The 16,179-nt window shown below is 35.1% G+C and overlaps 1 protein-coding gene across 1 annotated transcript; it reads left to right on the top strand.

The window, feature by feature from the left end:
* Nucleotides 1-6,214: 6,214 nt before the first annotated feature.
* Nucleotides 6,215-16,144, top strand: LOC126809554 (amiloride-sensitive sodium channel subunit gamma). Its single transcript, XM_050534183.1, has 8 exons — nucleotides 6,215-6,513; nucleotides 9,107-9,309; nucleotides 9,825-10,060; nucleotides 10,567-10,676; nucleotides 11,312-11,475; nucleotides 14,001-14,114; nucleotides 15,140-15,292; nucleotides 16,106-16,144. Exons 1-8 carry the CDS (start codon nucleotides 6,369-6,371, stop codon nucleotides 16,142-16,144), a joined length of 1,164 nt encoding a protein of 387 aa, XP_050390140.1. The 5' UTR covers nucleotides 6,215-6,368.
* Nucleotides 16,145-16,179: the final 35 nt, after the last annotated feature.

Raw genomic sequence — 16,179 nt, 5'->3', positions numbered from 1 at the left:
GAATAATCAAAATCACATCAAAAAGTTATAAAGAAAAATAATAACCCTTTCAACAAGGAAATAAACATAATGAAGTTTGAATGGTGTAGATATAAGCCTTTATAAATTAGTAGTCACATGACTTCAAATGACTGACAAGTGAAGATTTTTAAAGCTCTATATAGTGATTCTTAAACAAGTTACAAAGCTAAATAATTAATGTTATCAAACAATAATTGAAATCAAGCAAAACCAAATAATCCATAAAAACAACTGAATCTAATTTGCTTACGAGATGCCCTTAAATTCAACATCTCACGTAAGCACCTTATTCCTTATTCGACAATGCAAACACGGCTTATTGGTCAATTTAAATCAACATTGTTTCCTCCCACTGCTAAAGACCTCTACGCGCAAACAAATTATTGAAATAAAATTAAACCATATGTTAGTCCCGAAATGACCTAGTTTGTGTCGAGTGGACGTTAAACTCGATTTCTCTCTCTCTCTCTCTAAATCAACATTGATGTTGATATGTTATTTCGCCGAACGGACTGATTAGAAAGTACAGTAAAAACAGAAACGACTGGATGTAAAATCAGTTTATATATACAGTACATTCATAATATTACGTTTTTATATGTCTTGCGACCCATTTTTGCCTATTTCTAAGTGCCAAAGAGGAGAGATTTGACTCCTTTAAAACTCACCCAAGCTTAGTAGAGTCAGTGTAAGCAGATAATATTCCATGTTGTAACGGTTGATTTTTTTTTAAAATAAGGTTCATATACCCAACAAGTAACATCTTTATATATGATCATAATACAGTAAACAATTCTTAATTTACAATGTGTACACATTTACTAATCTTGAAATATCAGGCTTCAACTAGCTCGATAAACATGTTATAAATTTACCAAACTTTCAAAATATCGTGGAATGCACATAAAAATCCCATAAAAATTGGCCATAGTTACGAACTATAATTTGATGTAAAATGAATATGATATACTTAGATATTGTTCATTAAAGGGCCACGATAAGGTATATATGGCAGAATGACAGCTTAGAATTTAAATAGGCTCTAAACTTACGTATAGTTCTTTTTATAATTATATTAAATTGCCAGGTACAAGATTATTATAATATTAGATAGGACCTTTTTATTTCTCTCTCCTAATATGAAAGGTTATGGGTATCGTTTAAAGTTAGAAAGGAATCCAGTGTACGCTTTTACTAAATACGCCTATTTATAAAAATATTTGGAAACAATTTTTGAACTTGACGCGTCTTCTTTTCCCAACTCTAAGCACACGATATGTTTAGTTTTGAATGCTTTAATTTCTATCTTTAAGAATACACGAGACTCCCGGTTAGCGAGCCAGCGTCTTATCTACTGAGGCACCGCGGTTACCCAACAACATAAAACGCCTTAAACAGCCTTCGAAGCAAATATAGAAATTATTTTAATTCCTTACATTTTTTTTACGAAGGACTATTATTGCGAAACAAACAAAAATATTAATCAGTTTGAACGAATTAGAACGAATTAGTATTTCGTTTGAACAAGATAATTAATTCGTTCAAACGAGATACTAATTCGTTCAAACGAGATACTAATTCGTTCAAACGAGATACTAACTCGTTCAAACGGATTCATGATTTTTTTTTCACTAATAATGTACATTGTATACGGACCATGACAGAGTATTTTTGGACTTACTTATAATTATGTACGTATGTTGGTATATTCATTCATTCGTATGCATTTAGATTGTATGCTGCATATACATTCGTTATTTTCTACCCGGAATGGAATTTCATATGGACTCAAACCTAGAACTACGATGCCAATTAAATTTTTGTATCCTCCCATGTTATCTGTCAGATTTAGTGCGGTTATACACAAAATCAACATTGTAGCCAGTGCACAGTGAACGATTTTTATGCTTTGCCGCTCTACTATAGCTGGTTTTCTGGATCAAGTGACGCCTAGTGCGTAATTGTGTTTCATTTCATTGGTTATTGATTTGAAGTGTTCTGATTTGAAAATAGTAGACGTTTTTTTAGTGTAAAACAAAAAACTACGCGATTGTTGAGTTTTAAGGGTCCCATGTTAAGAATCCGCGGGGTGCGGAATAACAAACCGGATTTCGGTCAAATAATGCGTTACAAACTTTATGTTCATGGTCCTTTAAAAATAAGTAAAGTACACAAATAAATCGTTGCCAGCAACCAAACATAATAAATATTGAAAACAATTTTAATAGACGTATAATTTCATTTTTAAGGCTATAGAAATTAACCTATATTACCGAGATTGATATTCGTCAATATTTGTGTAGGTTTAATACCTACATGATAATATTGATCAAACGATAAAGTGTTATATATTTATGTTCTTTACCAAACCATAAAACTCTGTCACACAGTCCTCTATTCAAACACATGAGGTATATTTCTTCCTCCAATTAAAAATACAATACAAAAGCTACATACAATCACCTCTACTCGTCTGTTTAATTATTTTCTACCCCAAACAATGGCATGCTTGAAAATAGCTTTTCACACACCACGGACTTCATGCATATACTAATCACTGATGGAATAAAACATTTTTATCATTACAAAATGAGATCATTCCAAACAATCATTAAATCGCCTTCATAGATCACGATACTGATTAACATTGCTTACTAGAATAAAACTACTATTATCAATATGATTGCAATACATTATTAATTACTTCTTTCATTTTGGTTTAGTCGCTTGAATTATATTATCAATTATATCGTACGTCGGTTGATTACGTCAATATGCCAAAGTATTTTTTTTTTCAGAAACGTGCATATTAACTAAAACCTGAGGTCTCTTTCTTTATCATCTACAACATCACTGCCATTCTCAAATAATTGCAATCTACAACTTTATTTCTATATCACTGCTACGATTCTTTAAAAGAAAATTCCCATTAATATTCAGATGCGCTTAGCGTTAACAAAGTCAGGCCCGGCGGAGTAGGGGGGGGGGCTAGGGATTTTGGCCGCAAGTACCCTTTTCTCCAGGTTTTTGCACGCAAGTAACTATTCTATTAAAAACAAAAAGGCTTGAATTTAACATAGAAGTGAGACTTCTAGAACGTAGACTTTCAGAAGAAGAAAACCCTGCTATGCTCTATACAATGTTCCCAGGGTTAAGAGACCCGCGGTTGCGAGGGTCGCGATTAGATAACTGAACGGTCGATCTTTATTTCAAGGTAATTAGAAAAACAACGGGATAGAGTTTTATTTATACCCTTTCCTTGTCCCGTCTTCATTAGCCCAGCTTGGAGCAAAACAGCAGGACGTTAAACCCAATTTCATTCATTCATTCCATTCCTTTCCTTGTGCCCCTTATGGCTAGTTGAAACAAGCGGTTGTCATGCAAGATATGCCCACATTTTGTATGAAATGGACGGGGAAGAGGTAAAATCAAAAAGGTTATCCTATCATTCAAAATCATTTGATTCTTAACAGAATGGGACAACAGTTACAATGGTACCCCCCCCCCCCCCACACACACACACACACCTGGAGTGCCTACAAAATCCGTACATTTTTCAGATTTTGCGTGAAAAGCAGGGGCTATAGCTCTAGAATGTAAGGTATGATGCTACCAAAGTCGAAATGATCCAAGAACTTTTGATCCTTAACACACAGTTGAAATTCATAGTGAAAGGTACACAAACTTCATTCATATTTAACATTTTGTGTAAAAGGCAGGGGCTGATGCGCAAGCAAATGGAACCCACCCATGAACTAGTGATAGGCTTACTCTTTTTAAGTTTCATCTAAATCGGATAAAATTGTGACCTCTAGATAGTCCACAACCTGGGTATTACATGATTTTATTATACTACTAGCAGAATGCCCGGCTTCGCTCGGGGGTCATAACCCCGAAACTGGAAGTGGTAGACTAACGCCACCTGGCCTATGTTACTCCCCGGTCCGAGCTACCCCTATACCCCAAATTTCAGACTCGGGGCAGACCCCCGAACAGACAGACAAACAGACAGACAGACAAACGACAGTCACAAATATTAGTATAGATTTTCGAAAAGGGGAGTGGCTATTTGACGGGGAAGTTTCGGTCCGATTTTGCGGAAATAATTATTGTGTAACGGTGATATATTTGAACAGTTTTGAAAATAAGATACAAATTATGACCTCTAGAGGGCCCGTAAGCTAAAAACGTGATATTTCCTACAACCAGGGGATCAGAATCCAAAAAGTTACGGTCCAATACGAGCCAATATCGAAGAAACCCAGATCTTTGGGATATAAATATATATTTTAAATTTCCTCAAAATTGGATAAAAAATTCGAACCGCTGGATGGTCTACAACCTGGGTATTATGATCAGATCCTAATGTTAAAGCTTCTGGCAGATTTCGTCAAGGTCACGACATGTAAACAGGGTTAGGGCAAGTGATTGTTGCAGAGGATTGTGAGTTAGGGAAGGGCTAGATCTTTGGTTAGGGTTTGCGCTAGCCCTGTTTACATCTCGTGACATTGGCGAAATCTGCAGGTAGCCTTAATATTTAGATCTAAACTAAATATTATATGCCTTTAGGGGAGCGGCCATTTTGTGGGGCAGCTCGGTCTCATTTTTCGAAAATGTGAACTCAACCGTAATTATGGTGTAACGGTGATATATTCGAATGCCTTTTAAATCGGATAAAAATTGTAACCTGAAAATAAGATACAAATTATGACCTCTAGAGGGCCCGTAAGCTAAAAACGCGATTTTTCGTACAATCAGGGGCTATAATCCACAAAGTTACAATCAGATATGCGCGAATTTGGAAAGGAACCAAACATACATTTCAAGTTTCATCAAAATTGGATGAAGATTATGACCTCTAGAGTGTCCGTAAGCTAAGAGTGTCATTTTTCGTACAATCAGAGGTCATAATCCATGACGTTACGGTCCAATACATGCCAATTTCGAAAGAAACCGAGATCTTTGGGAGATAGACCTATATTTCAAGTCTCGTCAATTTCGGATAAAATTTGACCTGCTATAATTGAATGTTTTTTTACAATCAAATAAAAACTGTTACTTCTACTGGGTCCACGGTTCGTAAAATCATGGGTCATAATCCAGGAAGTGACGGTCCTATATACGCCAATATCGAACGGAACCGAGATCTCTTCGGTAATAAACGTACATTGTAAGTTGCATTATGCATATATTTGTCAAGTTCGGCATCACAGGATTAAACCACCAGAGATGGTGTTTTTATGACGATCTGGATCCCCAAGAGCTTCCGGGGCCTAGGCGGCCCCAGGACCCCCGCCTAAGGACCTAGGATGGTAGCCCTCCCCCCAATCAAGAATTGCTTCCGCCGGTCCTGAAAGTTATCACTATCAAAATTATCGTCCCCATCAACATCATCCGATACGCAGCGGATTGATACTTTAACTCGCTATCACTATCAACATCTGATACATTCATCCGCTATCACTATCAAAAACTGTTATCACTATCAACATCTGATACTTTAACTCGAGGTCATTATCAACATCTGATACTTAACTCGCTGTCACTATTAACAGCTGATACTTCATCTTGCTATCACTATCAACATCTGATACTTCATCCCAACACCACCGTCAACATCTGACACACCCACCCGCTGCCGCTGCCACTGCCACTATAACTGATACGTCTAGTCATCTTGCAATCGCTAATACCTGTTACGTATTAAAAAAAATGGTCCCTGTCGTTAAATTTATTTCAAACTGATAGACGGTTTATATCTATTTTCATGGATGGAGAGTGTGATAGGACTGTTTTGTGGTGGGTTCTCGTAGCTCAACGTGCATTCACTTATTTTGTAAAAACTTATATTGTCCATGTTACTGAAGCATTGTTTGTTGATCAGTTGCGCGACATTAAATATTAATAACAATTTTAAAATGTTACTAATACATGTACATTAACGGTTGTTGTGGTTTAATTAATACAATGTAGTCAGACTTAAGTTGAGTATTATAACATCTCATCTCCGGGGATGATATTGGTATGACTATGTTATAAAATCCTTTCATACACTTACAATATAATGATAGAGTTATGGTTAATAGTAATGGAACTGCACGATTATCAAAACATCGATTTCTGGGGATGTATTATAATTATCTCTATAAATTGCACGATTGATTTCAGAACACAACACACTAGTAATTGATAATCTGTGTAGATAGGTGGTCACCAAATCTATACCAAAGTTTTATTTTGTATAGAACAACAAACACAAAACTAAAAAGTCAGACGTTTTTTGCTTTGTTTTAATTTTCTGATTTTCAACTAACAATCAAATAAGCGGGTCGTGATTCAAAATCAAAATGCTGGACGATAAACAACAAAGCGTTAAAGGTTTGGTTAAAGATTTTGCAGCCAATTCCAGCATGCATGGATGGCCAAAAGCGGCAGAATCTAAAGGGAATTTCAGGAGATTTATGTGGATAATTTTAACTTTAATTGGCTCTGGTAAGTATATGTAATATTTGTCGGTCTTAATTCGTTCAGTTGGTGCAGTAGGACGTTAAATCCCATTTCATTTCAATACAGATAATACAATATGCACACTCGTTCAAAATTATTATTTTGTCAAGTAAAATTATAACGAAAGCTTTTAACCACAAACACACGAAATACTAACCCAAGGGTCCCGTGGTTTTCAAATATACATGTAAGGAGATAAATCTGACACTCGGAAGGTTCGACTATTGTCAGAATTTGATATGAATTACCGAAACCAGTCTCTATTGTATCCACGAATTCAATCTGATCGCCTTAAAATAAGTTATACCATAGTTATACCATATTACAACCGTACAATTTTTTTTATTAATGGGAAAGAACAGCTTTGTTCTGAAACCAGTCTGGTTTCGGACATTGTTTCTATTATAAATTTGTTACAATTTGACGTTCTCTGTCCTATGGTTTTGCTCATATAGGTTATTATCTGTTCTGTTACTTTGAGCTATTTAACACTCTTTCTAATCCCCCAATTCCATTCTTGTGTAAATTTTAATTTCAACACGTTAGGATAAGAATGTCACTTTCACGTACAGGACGGGCCTCAGGGGACTTCTTTTATTTGAAGAACACGGCCAATGAAAAAGAGAAGTATTCTCTAGTTTCGTCAATTTAGATCTTCGACTCCATACTTTCGGTCTTATAATATTGTTGTTATAATAATAATAATATATTTATTCGTACTCAAAGTACAATATAATACAATACGCTTACAAAAATAAATATATGTCTATTAACTTATTTTGTACCCAGGTATTCTATAAGTCTAATGTACAGTTTAGATGTTCTTTATTTTCATTACTTCTGTCATTAAGATAAATCATATCAGAAATAGCACCAGCAGTCATAGAAACATCAATGTTAGCATTATATTCATCACATCGAACAACTTTGGACAGAATGCAATTAATCTGTGTTACAGGAATATCATATTTACATAGGTTGTATTTAAAACAGATTAAATTTAAATTATTACAAGTGCTAGAACAACTTCCGTTGAGAGCTAGTATAGGCCACTTATTTTGGTACACTCATTGTCACTTTTGGAGATATTTTTAAAAAATTTAAGGAATCTTTTGAAGAGTTTGACATCGACGTTAGCGTCGTTACATATAAAATATATATAGTAGGTTGCCGTGTGTACGGGAGAGCAGTTTGTATAGACGTCTTATTGATTTTCTCCATGCACAATGGAAATTTTCAATGCTATTGTGAGACAAGTCACACAATTGACAACCGCACAGAGGCATACAAAAAGTTTTAATCAGCTTATAACGAATATCAGAATGAACATGTTTGAAACTAGAAAACACGACGTTGAACCTGGTTAAAAACTTACTTATACATTCATTAACTTGATCATTTTTGTTAAGAACATAAATAAAGTTACCTAAATGTAATTCTAAACGTGATATTTGTATAACTTGGTCATTGAACAGTATACTCTTGATTTTAACATCTTTGTTATTTGAGCTGAATATAACAAACTTACTTTTTTCGAGATTAAAATCAACACAATATTCTTTAGAGAATTCATTTACTATAAGAAGCATAGACGTCAGAGCATGACGGCTTGGCGAAATTAGAGTTATGTCATCAGCACATACAAGAGCACCATCAAATACATGGCCAATATGGCAGCCCAACTTGCCCCTTTTTAGCCTGGTCAGTAGCTCATCCATATAGGGGGCGGGGGGTGGATGACTGAATGGTTAGCGTGCGCGCGCGCTGTATCATAAAGTCTGTCATTGAGTCGACTGGTGTGGTTTCGAATCCCCGGTTGTACGTGACAAGGAGAAGGGTCGCCTGTCCAACCTCGTGGGTTTTCTCCGGGTCCTCCGGTTTCCTCCCACTGCTAAAGACCCCTACGCGCAAGCGAATTATGTAAATAATTTTAAACCATATGTTAGTCCCGAAATGACCTAGTTTGTGTCGAGTGGACGTTAAACCTCATCTCTCTCTCTCTCTCTCTCTCTCTCATCCATATAGATACAGAATAAGATTGTGGTGAGAACTCCACCTTGTTTCACATCATTAGTGGCATTAAACGCGGGACTTATATAATCGGCCCATTTTACTCTCACTTTGTGATTTATATATGAATTCAGTAAAAATCGAGCTTCTAGCGGATATAGGCCCTTTGATAATAACAATCTAAATAATTTAACATACTAGATCCTGTCAAAAGCCGAAGACGCATATCTAAGTATGTGACGTAAACATCAGACTGTTTGGAATTATAATATAATAATAGTTTCGTCCAACAGAAAAGAACAATGTGATGTCGAGGGATTACTTTTAGATCCATATTGTAGATCAGATGACTTAAACACAGAACAGTTACGTTTAAGCAATATTTTATCAAATACTTTACTTAAAAATATCTAGTCTAATTGGAATTAGAATGAGCTTTTGTTTTCTGATTATCTGATCTTTTTTTCAATTTGCTCGACCTCATGAAGACATAAGTTTTAAATAAAGTTAACTGAAGGTCATCAATGCATCCCATTTCTTTTTTTTTGTATGTATGTATTCATTATAGGTATAGCAATACAACATGTAGCAAAGATCATTATTCTCTACAACCAATGGCCCTTGTCCACCGTGGTCACAATTGAAAACAATAATAAACTAGATTTTCCAGCTGTAACTATTTGTAATATGAATCCTGCCAAACGATCAACATTGAAATCAAAAGTAGAAGAACTGGGATTTCATGATTTAGTGGATTTAATAAACATTGCTGTAAGTTCTGCTGACATTTTCTTTTTAAAAAATCGCATTAAATGGTAAATGAAATCCTACGTTCATGTAGAGAGAAAAAATCTACTAAATGTTTGGGTTGGGGAAATGCACGAAGATGCACTTTCCTGGATCTGGTTCAGCAAATGATCAGGTTTGATTCCGTTGATTGATAACTTTTTAGACCAAGAAAATAAATACCTATGTTTACGGCTACTGGGTCGCAAAAAATAGTGTCGTTCGGAATTTTTTTTTTTATCTTTTTATTTTATGGTATTTGTATTATTTATTTCCTAGCATTTCTTGCTTAGTTATCGAGTATGGTTCTTGAAAATTTGTCTAGAGAAAATCACGCCAAAACCCAGTTATAGAGGAAACAGTTAAGAGTCGGGATTTTGGCTTAAAAACATATTGTCGCTCAGGAATGTGTTATTTTGGCCTCATATGGAGATCGTGTATATTGATTGAACTGTAAACATTATACATTTACTTTTGTGAATTTTTGTGAAATAATTTAGGATGAAAGAAGAAAAGAAGAGGAAAACAGTGAAGAAGAAGAAGAAGTAGTAGAAGAAGAAAATGACGAAGAAAATACCGCAGATTTTTATGAGGCTTTGACAGCAGAATATAATATAGAATCAGCATTTATTAGTGTCATTGGAGCTATGAATACAACAGACAGACAAATGATAGGACATGCCATAGAAGATATGTTAATAGCCTGCACATATGAAGGACGACCATGTTCGGCCAGGTATTTATTAGTTCCGGAAATTTAAATACCAAATTTTAGATTGCTGTATCCAACACGGTTTCATCTACTACTGGACTTGGTGTTTACACACTATTCTTGTTTCTCTTCCCGGCGTTCACTAACCCAGGTCTTTTATGGACTAACAGTAGACGCTTACCGCTAGCCCCCGGATCCATTCACTTATTTGAATTATTCCTTTGTTTGTGATTTCTGTGTATTATGTCTTGTCCATATAGGCCTATTCGCTTTTGTGTAAATTATGTGTGGTGCAGTCTTCCTGCACTTACTATATGGTACATGATCTTTTATTATAATAATTACATGTATGTTGTTCGTTGTGATCTTCAAAGGTGTTTATATTGCGGGAAATGGGGGCAGAAGTTGGAGTACCAGTAGATCCACGAGGTTAGATATACCGTCAATGAAATGTATAGATAACATGACTTGTGGTCTATACCACAAGTGTTTTAAACATGCACTCTTTGATTATCTCCTTTCATTTTCAGAAATTTTACCAGCTTTTATAACTTTAAATATGGTAATTGCTATACATTTAATGGAAACCCAGATATATCCCCAAGAAAATTAGAAACTAAAAAACCTGGACCACGATATGGTAAGTTGAAATGTTTTTCGTCGTGTTCAAGAGCTTCTGTTACATTTTGCATTATGATTTGCACCTAAATGCATACTATCGTATCGGAAATGGCTTGGATAGCGTCTGCTAACCCATATATGAAATCACAAAAGAAGTAGTTATGATTCTGACAAAAACACTAACTGATCGTTTGGCCTATTACTAAAGGAATATATATTGATGTGATGTAATTTGTGGAATCATAGTAATACTATGTATATCGACTTCTAAAATCCCAGGCCGACCCATCGCCCCATTATGCTACAAGTTGTGTTGCGCTTACTCTTTCTAGAACATGTAGAATTGTAGATGCCTTTTCTCATTTGGGGAGTTCATTGTCGTTGTATCATTTTAATTTAAGACAATTTAGATTAGTTATGTCTATTGTTACAGTATATGTATATATTTATGTTTATTTATATATCGTTGCGGTGCCTCCTTTTTTGTGGACGGTTCGTTTGTGAAAGGGATCAACTATTCATGGCCGTAACTAGACAAATCTCACTGGAAACCACGTGGCTGTTCCAAACAGAGTCGAACTTGTGTTCCTGTACATACTGTAAATGCAGACCTGTTCTTGAAGGAAAAATTCATGAATTAATATTCCATAACAGGTTTAACCATGGAGTTATATATACAAGAGACAGAATATTCCGAGTTTTTAGCTGATACTTTGGGAGCCAAGATATTGGTACATCATCAAGGTAGTATGCCTTTTCCAGAGGATGATGGTGTGTCAATCAGTCCTGGTATGTCAACATCAGTTGGTCTAAGTCAGGTTAGTGTTCAGCTTAATCCTCCATTATTTCCCAGGCAATATTGGGAATGAGGTGGATTAATCAGAGCTATAGGTCTCCTAATCCAACATGAAACAGGGTCTTTTTCGCCGCAGTTGGGATAGTATCTCTAAACATGGTCTTTTTCGCTCCAGTTTGGATAGTGTCTCTAAACAGTGTCTTTTTCGCCCCAGTTTGAATATCGCCCCTTAATAGTGTCCTTTTCTCTAAACAATGTCTTTTTCGCTCCAGTTTGGATAGAGTATCTCAACGATGGTTATGTAAATATAAGGTCGATCGTAAAAAGAATATACAGAAATATCAGTGGCATTTGGCCGAATTAACTCCGCACTTACATGAATTTTCTTTAGTATCTTTATTGTTTCTGAGCTTAAAGAATAAATCCCCGGATATATTTCAGGGAGTAAATATGGCTAATTCTGTGTAGAGGGCTTTTGTTTTTTTAATAGTAACTGATATCAGACAATATGATGTACAAACATTATATGTCACTAACGATAAATAACTTCCTCACATACAATAACGAGTAGAGAAATCATTAGCTAAACGTGATAAATTACTTTTTTGACCTCTCATGTCTACAAACAAAACCAATTTTTGATTAATATATTGTGATACTTGGTCTTTGTAAATATATATTTATACACTAAAACACCAACTCCTTATTGAACTAGTAATTACCTATAGATTGTTTCATTATTGTTCTACTGATCGCCTGTACAATGAAAAATTGTTTAGAACTGGAAGCCAGTGTAAACACATATTTTATGTGGACGTAACATGATGATCACATGCTCCCGTCGTCCATATAGGATCGTAAAATATTTCTTGTGAATTCTGTTCACAAGCAGTTCTAACCACGTCCATGTGTATAGAGATTTCTCATTTGAAAGAATCCTATCAATAATTTAAGAGTTATTTCCCAATTTATGCTCGGGCCTATAAACGAGATACAGGACATAGTTCATGCTAAATGTTTTAAAATCCGACATGCTTGTTCATTCTTTTATAGGAAGGATCCTATCGAATTATAAATTGTATCGTAAATTTCGAACGTGTTTTGCCGATTTATCTTGTAAATTTGATTTTTTCTGTTACTGTTTGGAGGAACCCTATTAAAATTCGATTTTAGCAAGCTTGAAAACGTTGAGAGAATACTCTTCGAAACGTCGCCTAAATAAATCAGTAGCTGTTTTCCATAAGTATGTTTATAGTTTATTTGTTCTGCCGAGTTATCATTCGTGTCACATTTTGACTGTTAACGCTACGAATCGAGTAGGTAATAGATTTCTAAAAACTTGCTCTGTCACAACGATTTTAGATTTAGCATGGATGACTTTGTAGGTGATAGAGGACTTGACAAACCCACCTCAATGTTAGAATATCAGTTTGATAAAATTGATTAACTATTATTATATTATAATAGACTTTATTGATGAAATTATTATCTTTTATTTCTTAAAGGGGCAACATACCCGATTGATAGCCTAATGCTTTGTTCAAAAAGAAAATCTATATAAAAAAAAACTTGTACTACATGTGTATTTTATTTAAAGGGTTATCAATAAAATCAAATTAGGTAATTCTTGATACGCAGAAACGGAATTAAAATATAAATTTTAAAGTATATTAATCAAAAAGTGACCCAAGTAAAGTGATACACTTAGTTGATCTGACTTGACTTAATAAAACGATGTTTTGTCTGTAACCATATTGCAATCCCTGTAGTTTCAGCCATATTTTAAAAGATGCCATGAATTTAATTTAAGCAAGAAAACTCGGAGCTTGGGTACATCAACATTTTATATAGGCGTGTTTTCCTTTAAATTCCAATCATTTTCATCTATTAGGCTTGAAGATAATTGTTCAGAACTTGTTTGCTTGTATATATATAAGCTGATTTTAAGCTTGGCTTAACATTGTTTTTCCATAAAAAAAAACCATAGACTAATTATTGACATATAAAAAGAATATGCGTTACATGTATAAATCATGTATGTATTGATCCCTGTTATCAGAAAAACAGCTATTCAATTAAAGAACTTATTATATTGAAAAATAATTCCTCCGAGGGCACTTTTTTTTTCTTTTTGCCAATCTAATTTCAGATCAGATATTTATTCGATACGTTTCTTGTAAAACATATCAGGACATGTTTAAGAAAAGCGCGCTCCGGGCCTGTGGTGACAGTGTGCGAATACCTTTGATCTTGAATCCACAATCAATCTAAGATCTGAATAAGCAATTGATTAGTGGGTTGCTCTGAAGTCGACCAATCACAATACGTACATTACTGAACGCACCCAAAACCGTAAATATGAAATGTAGTTAACAATCGAAAAATGAAACGGAACGAAAAATCGGTGTAATGTTAATTACTTTTTTCCCCACAGTTTTGACTTCTTAGGGCACTCACCCACCTCTACATGCACCTTTAAATCTACAGTTATATTTTGATAATCTATCGTTATAATCTGATAAATAATTTATATAAAAAATATTTTAGGTTATTTTAGAGAGAAGTAAACCACCACATGGCAGATGTAAATCATATACAGAAGAACATAATAAAGAGATTAATGTTTTTGCTGAGTTTAATAATGTTTCATATTCAGAGAAGGTATATTATTTTCACATAATATCATCGTACACATTATGAAATATTCTATTTTCATAGGTAAACATTGAAATATGGTCGTAAATTGCCGTCTCCTTCGTGGGTTTGTTGTCCGTAGTTTCTTGTGAACACTCATCAGATCTTTTAAAATTGATATATTTACGTTGTCTTCGTTAGTGAGACGAAGTAACTTATTGCATTCTGATAATAACCCTCAGAGTTATTGTTCTTGGTGACTTTGTAGAATTATTTCAAATTAGTGACACGAAGACGATTGTTGAAGAACTGTGAAGAATCTCGTAAACGAACAAGCCTTTAACAATTTGCAACAATTATGAAAAGAAAAAAAAAAGGGAAATATTCAAACATAAAACGACTTCTTTTCACGAATAAAAATGCTTATAACTCCGTAACTGTTACGAGTTATGAAAGGCCTTTTCAGAAATAATTGCATGGTTTGAATGGACTCCACGTCATAGTCTTTTTGCCATGTGATTTTAAATGACACCCACCCACCCTTGTCAATGCAGTAGGACGGAAGACCCGACAAGAGATAACGTATAGTCGGTCGGATTGGACGAAAAAGGTAGGTCTCTTGTACACAGTTGGAATTCGATATGAGAGTAGACCGTAGCGCTGCTGTCCGGGCAAAATTTATCTCGTAGCACATTGCGTGGCTTTTTCCCGTACTAACCTGAAGGTTCTTTGTTCGATTCCCCCCCCCCCCCTTTGTCATTGGTGCAGGACAGATGACCTGGCAAGGGCCATAGTATAGTCGTTCGGATGGTAAAAAAATGCCGAGGTCCCGTTTACAGATTAGCGTGACAGTTGGATTTCAATATAAGAGTAGTAAAATTTCACCCATGGCACACTGTATGGCGTATACCCGTCTTCATTAGCCCAGTCCGAGCAGAATAGTAGAACTTTAAATCCCATTTCAATTTATTAGACCAGTTGTCGAAGAAAAGTAGGACGTTAAATACCATTTCATTTCAATTCTGACCTAATGGATTCTTTGATATTTGTAGGCGTGTATGAAGACATGTTACCAGAAGAATGTGATTAAAGAATGTAAATGCTGTCATTTTGACTTTCCATGTGATGGTCAGGCTCTTGACGAGGTTCTAGTTGATATAACAGAAACCCCTGTACGAAGATGTAACGAAACTATTGATGGTAAGGTTTGTCAACTTATTTGTAATAAAAAAAAATTATAATTCCATGTCTTACCATAAAAGTTTTAATTAGCGTATGACTATAGGAAGAAAATATTAAAGATACATTATGGGAGATAAGATAAAGAGATGGCAGTTCTCGCTATAATAGTTAAAAACTAGATAGTGTAAAGGTAATTTGCTGAAAATTTCAGTCAAATTAATCCACTATGAGCCGAGAAAGAAGCGGGTGAAAATTTTGCATAGTCTCGGTCATCATTACTAAAATCATTAATATAAACAGCATAGTCTCGATTATCCGCTTTTATTGATTTAATTATTAATAGCCGTTAGCGGCATATAGGAATCTAATCCAGCCAACATCGAAGGCTAGCCTTGACATCGAGAGTTGATTATGGTCTGGATAAGTTAATTAATGTCTAATTGATAATTTAGATAACATTTCAGGCCTAAAGAAAGACTAAGTCTTGTAATAAGCAGATTTTGCTCTTGCATAATGCATGTTTAAGTAAATGGCATCAGTGCCAGTAGGTAGCAGAGGGTGCGAAAATTTTCCTCTTGACTGGCCCATAATACCCGACCCACCCACTCACGGACTTGCCTGCCCCAGGGACCCAAGGTCCATGTCGCGGGCCCTTTACATCTTCCTCTAGTCGCGTGGGTGGGGGATTGCCTAGGGCCTCTCTTATTCTAAATCCGGCCCTGGGGGTGTAGCTCGCGGCGCTCGAAAGTGGTAGCCAAGATACTACCCTGTTCAACGTCACTCACTTCGACGAAAGGCTGCGTTAAAATTTAAGCTTCCAAATTTCTTTATCGCAGAAATCAGTGGATGTGACTTATTGGAAAATGAAACCTTAAAGGGACAATACAACAAATATGTAAAAGGTACAAAA

The sequence above is a fragment of the Patella vulgata genome, chromosome 2 (assembly GCF_932274485.2).
Source record: "Patella vulgata chromosome 2, xgPatVulg1.2, whole genome shotgun sequence".
Lineage (NCBI taxonomy): Eukaryota > Metazoa > Mollusca > Gastropoda > Patellidae > Patella > Patella vulgata.
The sequence above is the reverse complement of the archived record's forward strand: the minus strand, read 5'-3'. Positions and strand labels throughout refer to the sequence as shown.

What these genes read in the sequence shown, in the direction of transcription:
- LOC126809554 (XM_050534183.1), top strand. Translation starts at nt 6,369, where the DNA reads ATGCTGGACGATAAACAACAAAGCGTTAAAGGTTTGGTTAAAGATTTT. An exon ending in TGGATTTAATAAACATTGCT is followed by an intron (nt 9,310 to 9,824) that starts GTAAGTTCTGCT and finishes GAAATAATTTAG; the next exon opens with GATGAAAGAAGAAAAGAAGA. An exon ending in ATGTTTCATATTCAGAGAAG is followed by an intron (nt 14,115 to 15,139) that starts GTATATTATTTT and finishes TGATATTTGTAG; the next exon opens with GCGTGTATGAAGACATGTTA.